General features: G+C 40.2%; 1 protein-coding gene across 4 annotated transcripts; it reads left to right on the top strand.

Annotated features, from left to right (window-relative positions):
• Positions 1–1,655: 1,655 nt before the first annotated feature.
• On the top strand, positions 1,656–12,552 carry LOC107076535 (uncharacterized). 4 transcript variants are annotated; one of them, XR_011189036.1, is made up of 11 exons: positions 1,658–2,374; positions 3,989–4,120; positions 4,642–4,785; positions 5,540–5,683; positions 5,879–6,001; positions 8,047–8,220; positions 8,550–8,684; positions 9,472–9,514; positions 9,942–9,996; positions 10,588–11,400; positions 11,562–12,552. XR_011189036.1 is itself a non-coding variant. In XM_069186886.1 (10 exons), exons 2-10 carry the CDS (start codon positions 3,995–3,997, stop codon positions 11,327–11,329), a joined length of 1,683 nt encoding a protein of 560 aa, XP_069042987.1. In that variant the 5' UTR covers positions 1,656–2,374; positions 3,989–3,994; the 3' UTR covers positions 11,330–12,552. The 4 variants fall into 4 exon arrangements, 3 of the variants coding, with proteins under 3 accessions (XP_069042987.1, XP_015195800.2, XP_015195801.2); XM_069186886.1 differs by having other exon boundaries at positions 1,656–2,374; positions 9,475–9,514; positions 10,588–12,552; XM_015340314.2 differs by having other exon boundaries at positions 1,657–2,374; positions 3,949–4,120; positions 10,588–12,552.
• Positions 12,553–12,647: the final 95 nt, after the last annotated feature.

The following is a 12,647-nucleotide window of genomic DNA, read 5'->3' as shown; positions in this document are numbered from 1 at the left end:
ATACAAGGGCTTTTATCAATGGATTTCATTGTTTCAAGCTCATACTTTTAGGTTTGGGGAACATGTCAAAATCCAATGACCTGTGAGGTTCAGATATCCAATATGTCATTAATTATGTCACAATGCACTTGAGGTAGTATGTAAAAAGGTCAGGGATATATTTTTACAACATTTAAATTAGAATTTATCAGGATCTTATTTTCACTACAAGATAGTGATGTGTTGAGTCTGTGCTTTGCTTTCTTAATTTATTTTTAATAATTACTAACCCCAACCCTAACCCTAACCCATTCATTTTATTAAATTATTATTTATCCCTGTAGATTGTCAGAGCAAACCATATAGAGCTTGTAGTTGGAGCTCAACTTGTAATTATAGTCTAACTATACATGTCTTTATGGTACTTAGATAATAGTAATCGCATGGTATAACTCATATTGTTAATCTAGTGTAACAAAATAATCTGATACATTTGATATATCTTCCGAAGCCTGCATCAGATGATATAAAGCTTAACGCCAAAACATAAATGATTAAATTTGAACTTGAATTTTTGTTTACTTTCACAACCAGCATGGATGTCTACCCAGGTATTTTAGAAAATGCAGTCAGTTTTCATTCTTTGGATTCTTGCAATAACCCAGGAAATCTGGCAGATCTACTGGTTCTGTAAGTCTGATTCAGGTTCTGTAAGTCTGTGGATTTTTTTCTGCTGCTCTCTGTCAATTATTTTTTAGTCCAAGTACCTTCTCCTTAACAAGACACTGGAAATAAATGTCCAGGAGCTCTGTTTCTGAGATATTTTCTGGGATTCCTGATTTAATTATTTTGCCTTCACAAGTATTTTTGGACAACGATAAACAGTCTTTCTACAAAAAGGAAAGAAAGAAATGTGTGAATTTAAGCAAAAGACAAATGAAAAATATAATACAATGAAGACAGAAAAGTGGACTCTCTTTTTTGGGGTGTGGGAGAGTCAAGAGCCCATACTGTAGCTCCACTACCAGTGTTCCTCATATTTACAAGACTTTCAGCAAATGCTGGTGTCTTTGCATAGTTAAGAGACGTAGTTCAAAAAGTAGCCAAATGAAAAACAAAATGCAATGTTTTCAATTTCATAAAAGCCCATTGCCTTCTCATGGAGCATCCTGGTCAAACAGTCAAGAAGCTTTCCATGTACACAATCATCACTTTGAATTTAGGGGCAAAAACTTAAAAACTTGTTTTGTATGGAATTATGGGGTCAGATGGAAACACTGGACTCAATATTGATTTCTTCCTTTGTTTCATCACATACAGACACTTCATTCATAATAAAATGTCAAACACAAAAGCAGGTCATTCAGCCCAGCTACCCTTGTCTTCTCAAACACATGGAACGGTTTAGTTCTTGTGTCACTCTTTATCTGAGTCTTGTATTTTTTATGCTGGTGAATGCAGCATGTCCTGAGCTACTATTCGCCGATTATGTTACTCTTTGCTCCTGTATCTTCTGTCCAGAGTAGCTGGACAATATGGACAACACCACAGCACTGTTTCTTCAGGCTGTGACTCTGTCATGGTTATGGATCCTGCACACCCCCCTTAACACTCCTCTGCCAGCTCCTTCTTTTCTCAAGTCAAAGGCATTGTACAGTACACTGCTTTTTATTATTGTCTCTTCTTACTTTTGATAATTACTAAGGGGCCTTATTATACCAAGTGTTTTATCTCAATTATAAACTACAGTATATACAGTAGTTAGTATTGTTTACTATGAGATACCTAACAAGTCCTTGTATAACTGCCAGCATGGAACAAACTACCCAAGCTATGGTGTTTGGACCAAGACTCCTTTCAAGAAATGTCTGGATTATTCAAGGATCAGTTCGCTTCTGATACCAAGTAATAGCCAATAACCAATAATAACCAAAGATGGGCTGAATGTCTGCCTCCCATTTTTAATGTTCCTTCTGTTCAGTAGTTCTTCTGGTACATACAAGCCAATATGAAAAGTCACGTTTTTATGTTAATGTTGTCCTCCATTCCTTATTTAGGGCAGGTAAAGAGGGCTGTCCTGGGAATGTTCATTTACATACAGTAGGCACCTGACCTGTTAAGGCTGTTTGTTTGTAGCTTGTGTCTGAGCTTGGCAGTCTTTTTTTCCACCTAAAGACAAATTCACATACTCTGTTTGCAACTCCGGCATCCAGGTGGTTAGACAGGTTCTGTAGCATTCTCTCCAAGCACATGAGGGAGTGAGAGAAGTAAATGACACAGCAGAGGAAAAGGAAAGAAAAGCAAACTACTTGATTATTTATCACTGGATATGCTCCAAAGAGAGTGGTGAGGCTGTCTCCACTGTACTTTCCGGCTACGTGGTGACCAAAGACAGGTAAAAACTTCACAAATTTCTTCTGGGGAATACAGAAAGAGAATAAAATACTTTGCAATTTATTAGTTAAGTGCCTCGGGGTTCTAGTAAGGTCTTTGGTCTTCATTTAGAATGAAGCATAATTATTGATATTTTGTTGTGTAATAGAATTGCACAACACATGATTTAAAAAAGTGTAAAAATGCTTTAAGAACTTAAGAAAGTTTGCGGACACCATTCATGTCATTAAGCTCATTTGGTGGGACCTTGACTTCCACAGTATTTGATATGACTAAGTACTGCATCTCTTGCTCTCAGTTTTAAATGCACATCCCTGTAGTTTCCACTTGTACTGTGTCCTCTGATTCGTGTTTCACTGTTGATTCTGAAGAAGTCCACAGGGTTGACTTTGTCAAGGGCAGTGAGGATTCTGAATACTTGTATCAGTCTTGTTTGTTGGAAACCTTGTTTGCTGAAAAGGTTCAGCTCCTTTACCCTGTCAGTGTAGGCTATGAACAGTATAATGTTCCTTTAAGCCCTGGAATGTATTTGTCTGGTCTTTTCTGGACTGATTCTAGATTCCAGAGCAATATATTTTTGTAAAACACATTATACAATTTTCAAAAAACATCCATGGATTTCAGTTCTTCAATTTTAACTATATACTGTAACATTATCAGTTCTAACATTTTCTTCTTGGCTTTGACTACTCCCCGAAGTTTCTTTTCTAGATTCACAACAGTAATCCCATTCAACCTTTCAGGATGATTCTGGAGACATTAAGTTTTGTTGTTTACAAAAATGAAAGTAAAAGTGAATCGAGATTTGACAAACAAAATGACAAAAGCTCCAGCATTATCACTACACAAACCGATATCTACTCATCTTCCAAAGAAAAAAGTTACAGAAATAGCTCAGATAAGAACCTTCTGCTGTAGACCTATCCTGTATACTGTAGGTTAAATCCTGTTCATCAGTCCTCATCAAGTGGAGCAAGGGTACATTTCTTTAACTTGGTTTTCTGTGCTAGACTCATATAACAATTAAAAGCAAAAATTACAAATATGTTATATAATCATTTTTAACTTATTTAAAACAAAAAGACTACACATAGGAAGATGGTAAAAACCATCAATAATACTGATGAAATTCATTGAAACAGCAGCTGCTGTGCTCACTGACACATTTACATAGTCTTTCCACATAATATCAGAGGGGCAAAGTTAGCATGAAACAGATGACAGATCCTGGGATTCTGCTTCTTCTATAATCAAGTGGTGGATCATGATATTTCTGGTGGAACTACAGGTGGCATTGAATTAACAGGGTTAAGCCAGAGAAAAACAGAAATACTACCCATGTTCACTCTTCTATACTCCCATAATGCTACCACTGCAGTCACAAATACTAGGACTTCAATGTCTACCTGTTTCTTACAATAGCTATCCTCTCTCCTGCAATTACATCTCTTCCTCGCACATCTCTCAGAAATGAAGCTTTTGGTGTGCCTTTTAATAAATTTGCTATGCAGCCTTTATCTGTCGAGAAAGTAACAGGCAGATCTGACAGTGGGATGAAACCATCATTCTCCCCAGCACCTGTGAAGCCGTCGGTTCCCTCTTGGTTGTGTTTAAGGGAACAATGGATGAGGCGTCACAGAGGTCATCCCCTCTCAAGCCCCCAACCCCCCTCCCCCGAGTCCATTCTGTGACTGCCAGAAGCTTGCCCGGAGTCTGTGAGAGGCTGGGAACAGAAAGCAGAACTGCGGTAAGAAAAAACAGGGGCTGAAGAATTATAGTTTCCCTCTATTGTGAAATGACTAATCTCTTTTACTACAGCCCCTATTGTAACAGGACAGTTCTACTGCACTGGGACTATAGCTCCTATTGTAACAGGACTGTTCTACTGTACTGGGACTGTAGCCCCTATTGTAACTGGACTGTTCTACTGTACTGGGACTGTAGCTCCTATTGTAACTGGACTGTTTTACTGTACTGGGACTGTAGCTCCTATTGTAACTGGACTGTTCTACTGTACTGGGACTGTAGCTCCTATTGTAACTGGACTGTTTTACTGTACTGGGACTGTAGCCCCTATTGTAACTGGACTGTTCTACTGTACTGGGACTGTAGCTCCTATTGTAACTGGACTGTTTTACTGTACTGGGACTGTAGCCCCTATTGTAACTGGACTGTTCTACTGTACTGGGACTATAGCCCCTATTGTAAAAGGACTGTTTTACTACACTTCAAAAAAGCCCCAGTACCATAATGGCTGTGTTATCGTAGGGCAAACTGGAAGATGGAGCTCAGGTCTCATGCCCTCGCAAGCCGCCAATTCCCGTCCCACGGTCTCGCACTGTTCCAAATGTGTCACAGAGTTTGGAGTCACCGAGTAGGACTGAGAAGCAGGAAGCAGATACCAGCACTGAGGTAAAGCAGCACAACAAATAAAAAGCATACAGTATGTTGTGAATAAAAACAAACACGAAAGGGATGGGGAAGGATGTTACTTTTTCTGTTGGTGTTAATGATGTTTATTTATCCGTGTCTGTATACTGTACATCTGCCTCCGGTTGGTTTTGAATTGTATTTTATTATGACTGAGGAAAATAAGAACACATACTGTGTAAGAAGTTTCATGTTATCCGGTTTGTGCTAGCACCAGCTTGTTACCTTTGACACAGGAGCCCACTGACATTTGACAGATTTGAGAGATCTGAAATGTCACTTAAAGCCGGAGAGCACATCTTTGAAACCTGCACTAACAGGAAAACATCCTCTACAACACAAAAAATAACACGTGTGCATCATTCTCTCCTACTGTCCTTATAACCACTGCCTGCATTTTTATATACCAATGACACAGTCAGAGATCCCCTTAATAAATCCTTCCCTCGTGTATAACATGTCCATTTATCTACCCAGTAGATACAGTGTTGGCACATCCGTGTAACCTCATGGGGCAGTGTGTCCTGACGCAGCAGCAGGATGTTGTGATACTCCTTGCCCTGAGCTGTGGGGTCACAGATCAAATGGCCTTTTTGTATCCCTGCTACTCCTTGCTAATGAGCCTCGTCACTCATTTTCCTTCAAGCGGTAATGAACAAGATGAAAATAAAATGAGGAGGTGATGTCTTAATGAAAAAACTAACATTGGTTTTCACTTGGTTTTCCGTCCTGTTAGGGCTCAGATGCCAGTAGTCAGCAGGGCCTTCTCTCCTGGCCTCCACTGCCACCCCCAAAAAGCATGAGACCCCAGCTGTCCAACCCGTTTCTCAGAGCTTCTGGGGGGCAGATGAACAGCTCTGATGAGCAGGAAGGAACAAAGGTGATCTCTTACAGACAAGCATTACATTTCAAAACAGAAATAGGTGAATTTGATTATCAGCTTTGCACAAAATAAAGTCAATACTGTATAATTTGCAAGTTGCAAATTGTATATATATGTATATAGGCATCCTATACGTAGTTTATCTAAAGCAGTCTGTGTTACCTAGACGTTTTTCCATTTTTGAACCCAAAGGCTGAAGTAAAGCAGTCCCACTCCTCCCAGCCTCCCCCCCGACCCCCAAAGAACAGGAGGCCTCCACTGGCACAGGTTCAAGCAACAGTTTCCAACTGGAGTCTGGAGGACAGTGGGACAGAGGTAATGAATGAGAGCATGCAGAAGAGAAAACAATTATAAAGCTCATCTTATTGCAGTAACAAGCACTAATGTCCCTGTGTTAATTTAAAACTGGTATTGTGACATGGTGAAGGACTAGTTCTTTTAATAATACTTCAAAAGTGCATATGACAGATTCTTAGCAATCCTTTTAATTATAATCAGATTCCTGCTGCAGTTACAATTCTTCAAAGCTGTGAATAAGGTTAATTGAAATGTTTTGTCTGCATTGTGTTATTTACTGAAGTCTCAATAAGCCCATTGAGTAGGCAGAGGGCATCAGTGTGACAGGCTCTGAATCCAGATGTTTAGTTTCTGGCTACAGTTCAGGAGTCCCTGACTGGTGCAGTGCTTGGACAAATAGCAACAGATTCAAAAGATTAGGTTTATCATTTTGAAATTGTAACATCACGTCATTTTGCACACAAAACAATTTCTTACACACTACAAGGGCACACTTCAGCAGCTCACTGATCAGCTGCACTCCTCTGAATCCAGGGGCTGTGATAAAAGGTGCAATACATATTCTAGCTGTACTAGTAATTACTACTTGTAGCAATATTAAAACATTTTTAAAAAGACTGGGACTGTTTTCAATAGCTACTGTCTATATCCTATGCTTGAAGCCGTAACAGACTGGTTAAGCAAAACCTGTGAAGACTATTCAGTAGAAAAGACACAGTCGCAGCTTTTTTTACTGCAATTCATGGGTGAAACAATTTTGACTTCCCTGCAGAAGAACTGATTGGTTTGTCAAACTGAATGAAGACTTTTGAACTTCACAGAAAACAAACCTCATCCAAACATATGAATTTTCCTGCTACTGCAAGACATATTCTTTAACATTATGATGTAACTTCATTCCAATTACAATGACTGTTTACTCATTAGTCATTAATAGCTATGTATTTCATTAAAATTGGAAAATGAACAGCAACATCAACTGCACTGTTACAATATCCCTGACTTTAAAAAGACTATACTACAGTAGCGGTGCAATAGCCCTCTATTAATTTGCTATTTGATATGGCTAAAATAATTATTTTGGCATGTTTTAACCACTGTTTTGGTGCAGCATTTAAAGTATCAGATTAAAAATATTCAATAAAAAAATGTATATGTAATATTTAAAATATGTTCAGCTGTTCATCTCCTCAATCCTCTTAAAATGAAAGTAACCTGGAGAGAGAGCACAGTGTCTTCATCTCTGCCCTTCCATGGTGCAGCAATGAGCTGGCCCAGGTTCATGAGTCATGGAAGCCATGAAGGAGAAAAAGTAGTACTGGTTTGTAGGCTGGGAAAGCTACAGTATACACTGTATAATGACTGACCAATATCATCATGAGCAATCTTTGCTCTCTGAACTATCTGTCCTCTTAGGACTTGAAGGCTGGAGTGCTGCCGCCCACCCTACCCTCAAAGCCCAGTCAATCCTCTCTTTGGCTATGTACTCATTTAAACATGGGGCTCCAAAGTGACTCAACCAGCACAGGTTGATCCCTTTGCCCTAGATGTTGCTGGTTCCTATTACTGTATGTCACTAGTTCAATTCTTTACTGACATACAACCAGTTGCATGGTACAGTATTTGGTTTGGTGAGCTCATGCAATTAAAAGACATACAAATATACACATATACAACATAGAGCCAGTAATAGACAGTATCCACCCAACACAACTACACATATCCTCCTAAACACATACCAGTAATAAAGTAAATAAAAGTGTCCACAGACAAATGCCTACTGGCTAAGAAAGGAAATTCAGCTGAGTGACTAGAGCATAACCATCAACAGATCAGTGTGCATTACTGAAAATACCACCACTGCCCCTGGCATTCCTAGCAGACCCACAACTGGGAGTGGATCTGCGTGGTTGGGGAAAACAGAGCTGTGAAGTATATTCAACACTGCACTGGAGGCAGACATCATTCAGAGATGTATTTAACATGATTAAAAAGAACAATGTTTCAGAAAAAATGGTTTAAACGCATTTATATCTTAATTGATTTTTGACTGTATACTGTAGGAGTCAAAGACTGGGGTACAGCGGTCGGGCCCCTTACAGGACCTACTCCCACCCCCATCCTACACTGAAACCTTAGAGCAGTCTCTGCCCATGGGTACCATGATGTGGCCCCAAGGCCTTGGGGTGGGATACCCCAGTGTCTTTTATCAGCAGCAATCAATCCAAGGAACAGAGGTGAGAAAATGAAAAACAGTTTTATACCTATTACTCATTCCTGAACCCTGTTAATCATGAGCCTGAATTGAAAAGGCATTCTGTGTTCTTTTAACTTTTTTGGAGAAGGGTTATGTTAAAGCATGGATTTTTCTGTCTTCAAGTTATGAAAATGATCATTACTGTTTTAGCATTTTTTGGGGGGTATGGCAGATGGATCCTGGGAGTCTAGTGATTCAGCGTCACAGTCTGGCCCCACATCCCTGCTGGCGGCAGCCATCTTAACTCTGATTCCTGTCCTATTTCAAACACAGGCACTGAATGCATTTCTTGATTGTTATTGTTCCCAGGGCTCCAAAGGCAAAATGCTACCATTCCAGTTACTACCTCCACCTCTACCTCCACCATATGGCGAGCCCCAGCTGGAAAAGACTATGTCTTATACAGGGTACATGAGCAGCTTCAGTGCGGGGTGCGAAGGAGAGGTGAGGGACGAGTTTTATGAAACCAGTACAAGGGAGTGGCAGTAAGCTATTACAGAATACTGACTAAGTTCATTGAAATCGATAATATACTCCTATAACCTTATATTTCAGAAATGAAAATTGGTACACTTCTATTGCGTCTTTAATATTCGGATAAGGCTGTGCACAGAAAAAAATAATAAGAGAGCAAATCAAATTAAATGTAAAATGTGTTAAACAAAACAGATTTGAAGGAATTTCCACCATATTTATACATGAAGAACCATGCTGCCAATATCAGTAAAGCTGGAGAGTATGCACTGCCTATTTTAATGAGAGGCTGGGGTCGGGATACAGTGAAACAGTGTCTATTTTGTCATAACTCACACTGATGTAGCCAGATTACATTTAAATTGCATAACATCTGCTGACGGACATTATACACAGACTGTTTCTCTGCCTTTCATCTTGTTTCTTGTTTTGTCTAAATTACGCACCAACAGCTCCCTCTAGTAACATAAACACAGTATGTTGCTAGACTGCATTGTCTGTAGAACTGAGTTTTCTATTCTTCCTCGAAGTTTCCATCAGAATACTGTTACATAATAAGTGAAAAATGCTCAAATTTACTATATTTTTTACTGATGCTACTGCAGTAAATTATGGATACAAACTAGGATAATTACATTGCCTCGTAAGAAACACATTTAATATGAACAATCATGAATACTGCTAACAAAACGGTGATAATGTCTTCATAAATTAAATGTTAACATAAATCATGTATTTTTATTATCCCTGTCTTCAGCAGACCTCCGAGAACCTTATGGAGTGGTGGAACACAGTGAATCGTGAGTCCACCTATAATGCCTGTGCTTTGATTCTAGAGAATACTGTACATATATTGACATACAGTAGATAAGCCATATGACAGATGTTTTACTTTTATAACTTCGATTATATGCTTAAATATATTTCAAATATGGTATTATAAATCTAATCTTTCACATTATAAAAATAGGTCATTATTATGAGGATTTTAAGATTCTACAGAATTTTAAATACATTACATGCACAATATTTATCCAAATTGATCCCCCCCCCACATGTAGAAAGTTTATGAATAATATCATTTTAGACTGGCTCCCATTGGCTATATGCACTGCTCACTAATTAGCTCATTGTTCATTAATTAAACACCAATTATGTGCACATGTGACTGTAGGTATCAGTACTTCCACTGTTATCTGTCAATTCTTTTTTGAATTCCTAATGCAGAATGGGATGCAATGACACCTGATAATGAAGATTTAAATGAAAAGGAGAAAGATAAGTAAGTGAAATAATGGAAGATTTTAAAAAATAACTTGTCTAAATTGTCTACCGGTGTACTTGTTGAGCTGTACTAGGGTTCGCATGGGAACAAACTGTTCAACAATATATGTAGGTGTAGTCAAACTTAGTCTAGTACCCTTTCTTTGAATGTGACCTACAGTAAATGAAGTTCATAGCTGCAGAATTCCTTACTTGGAAATGGTACTCCGAGAGAGTGAGAGGAGTTTATTGGCCACATGAATGTTTGATTTATGCCATTCTCTCAGAACATTCCCTGTACAATGTGCAACACCACACAATACACACAGCACATTATAAAACAGTCAATAATAAACAATGACAGTCACAGCTGACCATCATACACAACAACATACAATACATCAGATAGTACAGAACAATAAACATACAGGACAATAGCTAAGAGGTAACCAAGTAAAAAGAGCAGAGTGTAGAGGTACATTGAATTCTGAAATTATGCAGTTAAGAGTATAGGAAATTGAAAAAACAAGAACAAATTACAATGTATTTAAGTTATCTCATATGTCCTTCCTCTCTCTCTTTGATTGACTTGTCCTTCTATCCTTCTCAGGGCAATCAACAAGACAGTTGATTATGTGCAGAAGGGGCTGCGTGTCTTTGACAGTCTCTGCATGGAGCACACCGTGCAGCTGCACCAGTACACCACCAGCCTGCTGTGCATTGCAGACGACCTGAGCAAATTCCACAAGAAGGCCCGGATCGCCGCCATCACGGGGGGCACTGGCGCTGCCGTCGGGGGCGTGGCCGCCATCGCCGGGCTGGTCCTGGCCCCCGTGACTCTGGGGGCGTCTCTAGCAATGACAGCAGTGGGCGTGGGGGTGGCCACAGCCGGCGGAGTGACAGGAGCCTCTGCCGCCATCACAGACAAGGTCAATAACTCCGTCGACCGCAAGAAGGTGGACAAGATCATATGTGACTACCAGGAGAGGGTCAAGGACATCAGGAAGTGTCTCATATTCGTTACTGACGGAATGGAGAAACTGAAGAAGTATAACAGCTGCAAGAAGGGTGTCTCCAGCTACTGGGACAGAGCAAAGATTGAGCGTACCATCCAGGCTGCTAGTCCTGTATCCAATGCTCTTCAAATTACCAACATGATTTCGAGCGACCTGTCCGCCTTCTCCATGGGCATAGACATCTGCTTGCAGACGCAGGAGGTGCCGCGGTCGAAGAAGAAGTCTGAGTCCAAAGCTGCCCTCAAGACCCGTAGGCTGGCAGAGCAGCTGTTGCAGAGGCTGGCTGAACTGGTCAAGGCCAGAGAGGAACTTCAGGCAATAAAAATAAATCAATAAATCAATCAATCAATCAATCAATCAATCAATCTCCACACTCCAAAGAAAAACCAGTGCATGCACAAGAGAAAGTAAGTGCACAACAATAGCATTACACACACAAAAAAGGCATGTGACCAAGAAAAAACTGTCACGATCGTCATCCATCCTCTAGGGGGCGCTCCAACCCTTTTCTGTTAAATTCAATAATACATTCACCTGCCCCCTTCTTTCGTTCTTTATTTAAACCCAGTGGTCCGGAACCTCAGCGCTCTGCATTGGAATACGGATGCCCGGAGGCCCACCTAACATCAAGTCGCCCCACGTCCGCGGCTTGAGGGCTTAGGCTTCTGATCGGCGTCCTGACCTAGCCGAGTCCGGGGCTTGGAGCGCCTGGCCTCATCAGTCTGTTTTTACCTCCTGTCCTGTTCCAGATTCCGCTCCGGATTCCACTCCGGATTTTAACCTTGTTTGTCTTGTCTTGGATGGATCACCCAGCTTTGGATTTTGGACTGCACCTGGATTTCCCGATTGGACTTCCCCGGACTTGTTCGCCTGCGCTCCTCGCTTGCACCAGACCACTGTCAGCACCGCCCCCTGTTCGCCATTCCTTCCTTTCCTGTGTTTTTCCTGTAGCCCTTCTCCAGTCACTTCCGGATTATACCATCTGCACAGGGTCCTAAACTACTCTTCGTTACAAAAGCAAAGCATGCACAAAATCAAAGAAATGCATAATGTACTAGAAAAAGAGCAGTAATTATGGAATTATGTCATCATTCTTCCTGCCACTTCTAGATTGGCAGTGACATCAGTCATCCTAAATTATTTACTTTTAAGGAGCTGAACATTGTTGAGAGGGTCTTTGTGAACGTTGTACTTTTTTCTGCTGATGCTGCAGTATTTTATAAGGTGGACGTACAGAACGGGTTTGAACTGGATTGGAAGAATGCTGGACACAAAGGCTACTATCTAATTCTATGCTGTGATATATAGGAACATGTGCTACGAACCTAAGTAACCAATTGCATTAATTGACATTGTTCTCTTTGACAAATAGGGAAGAGGAAGTTGAGCATGATCTTGGAATGCTGCCAATCCAATAAGCACAGGGAAGCGTCATAGAAAACAGAAAAATATTTAAGCACTGCTACAGTTTAATCACTCTGAGAAAAAATACACCAAGCATGTGACTCTTTGCGTTTCTCTCCCATGCGCATGAAATAAAAACTTATTTTAAGGCCTGAGACAGACTCCTGTCTTTAAGGGGAAACAGAAAAAATTCTCCAACAGCATCTAATGCATAAGGTCTATTTATACGCATCTATGCACGTTATGCATC

The sequence above is a fragment of the Lepisosteus oculatus genome, chromosome 3 (genome assembly GCF_040954835.1).
Source record: "Lepisosteus oculatus isolate fLepOcu1 chromosome 3, fLepOcu1.hap2, whole genome shotgun sequence".
NCBI classification, from domain to species: Eukaryota; Metazoa; Chordata; class Actinopteri; order Semionotiformes; family Lepisosteidae; genus Lepisosteus; species Lepisosteus oculatus.
Note: the sequence above shows the minus strand (reverse complement) of the source record. Positions and strands in the feature narration are given on the sequence as shown.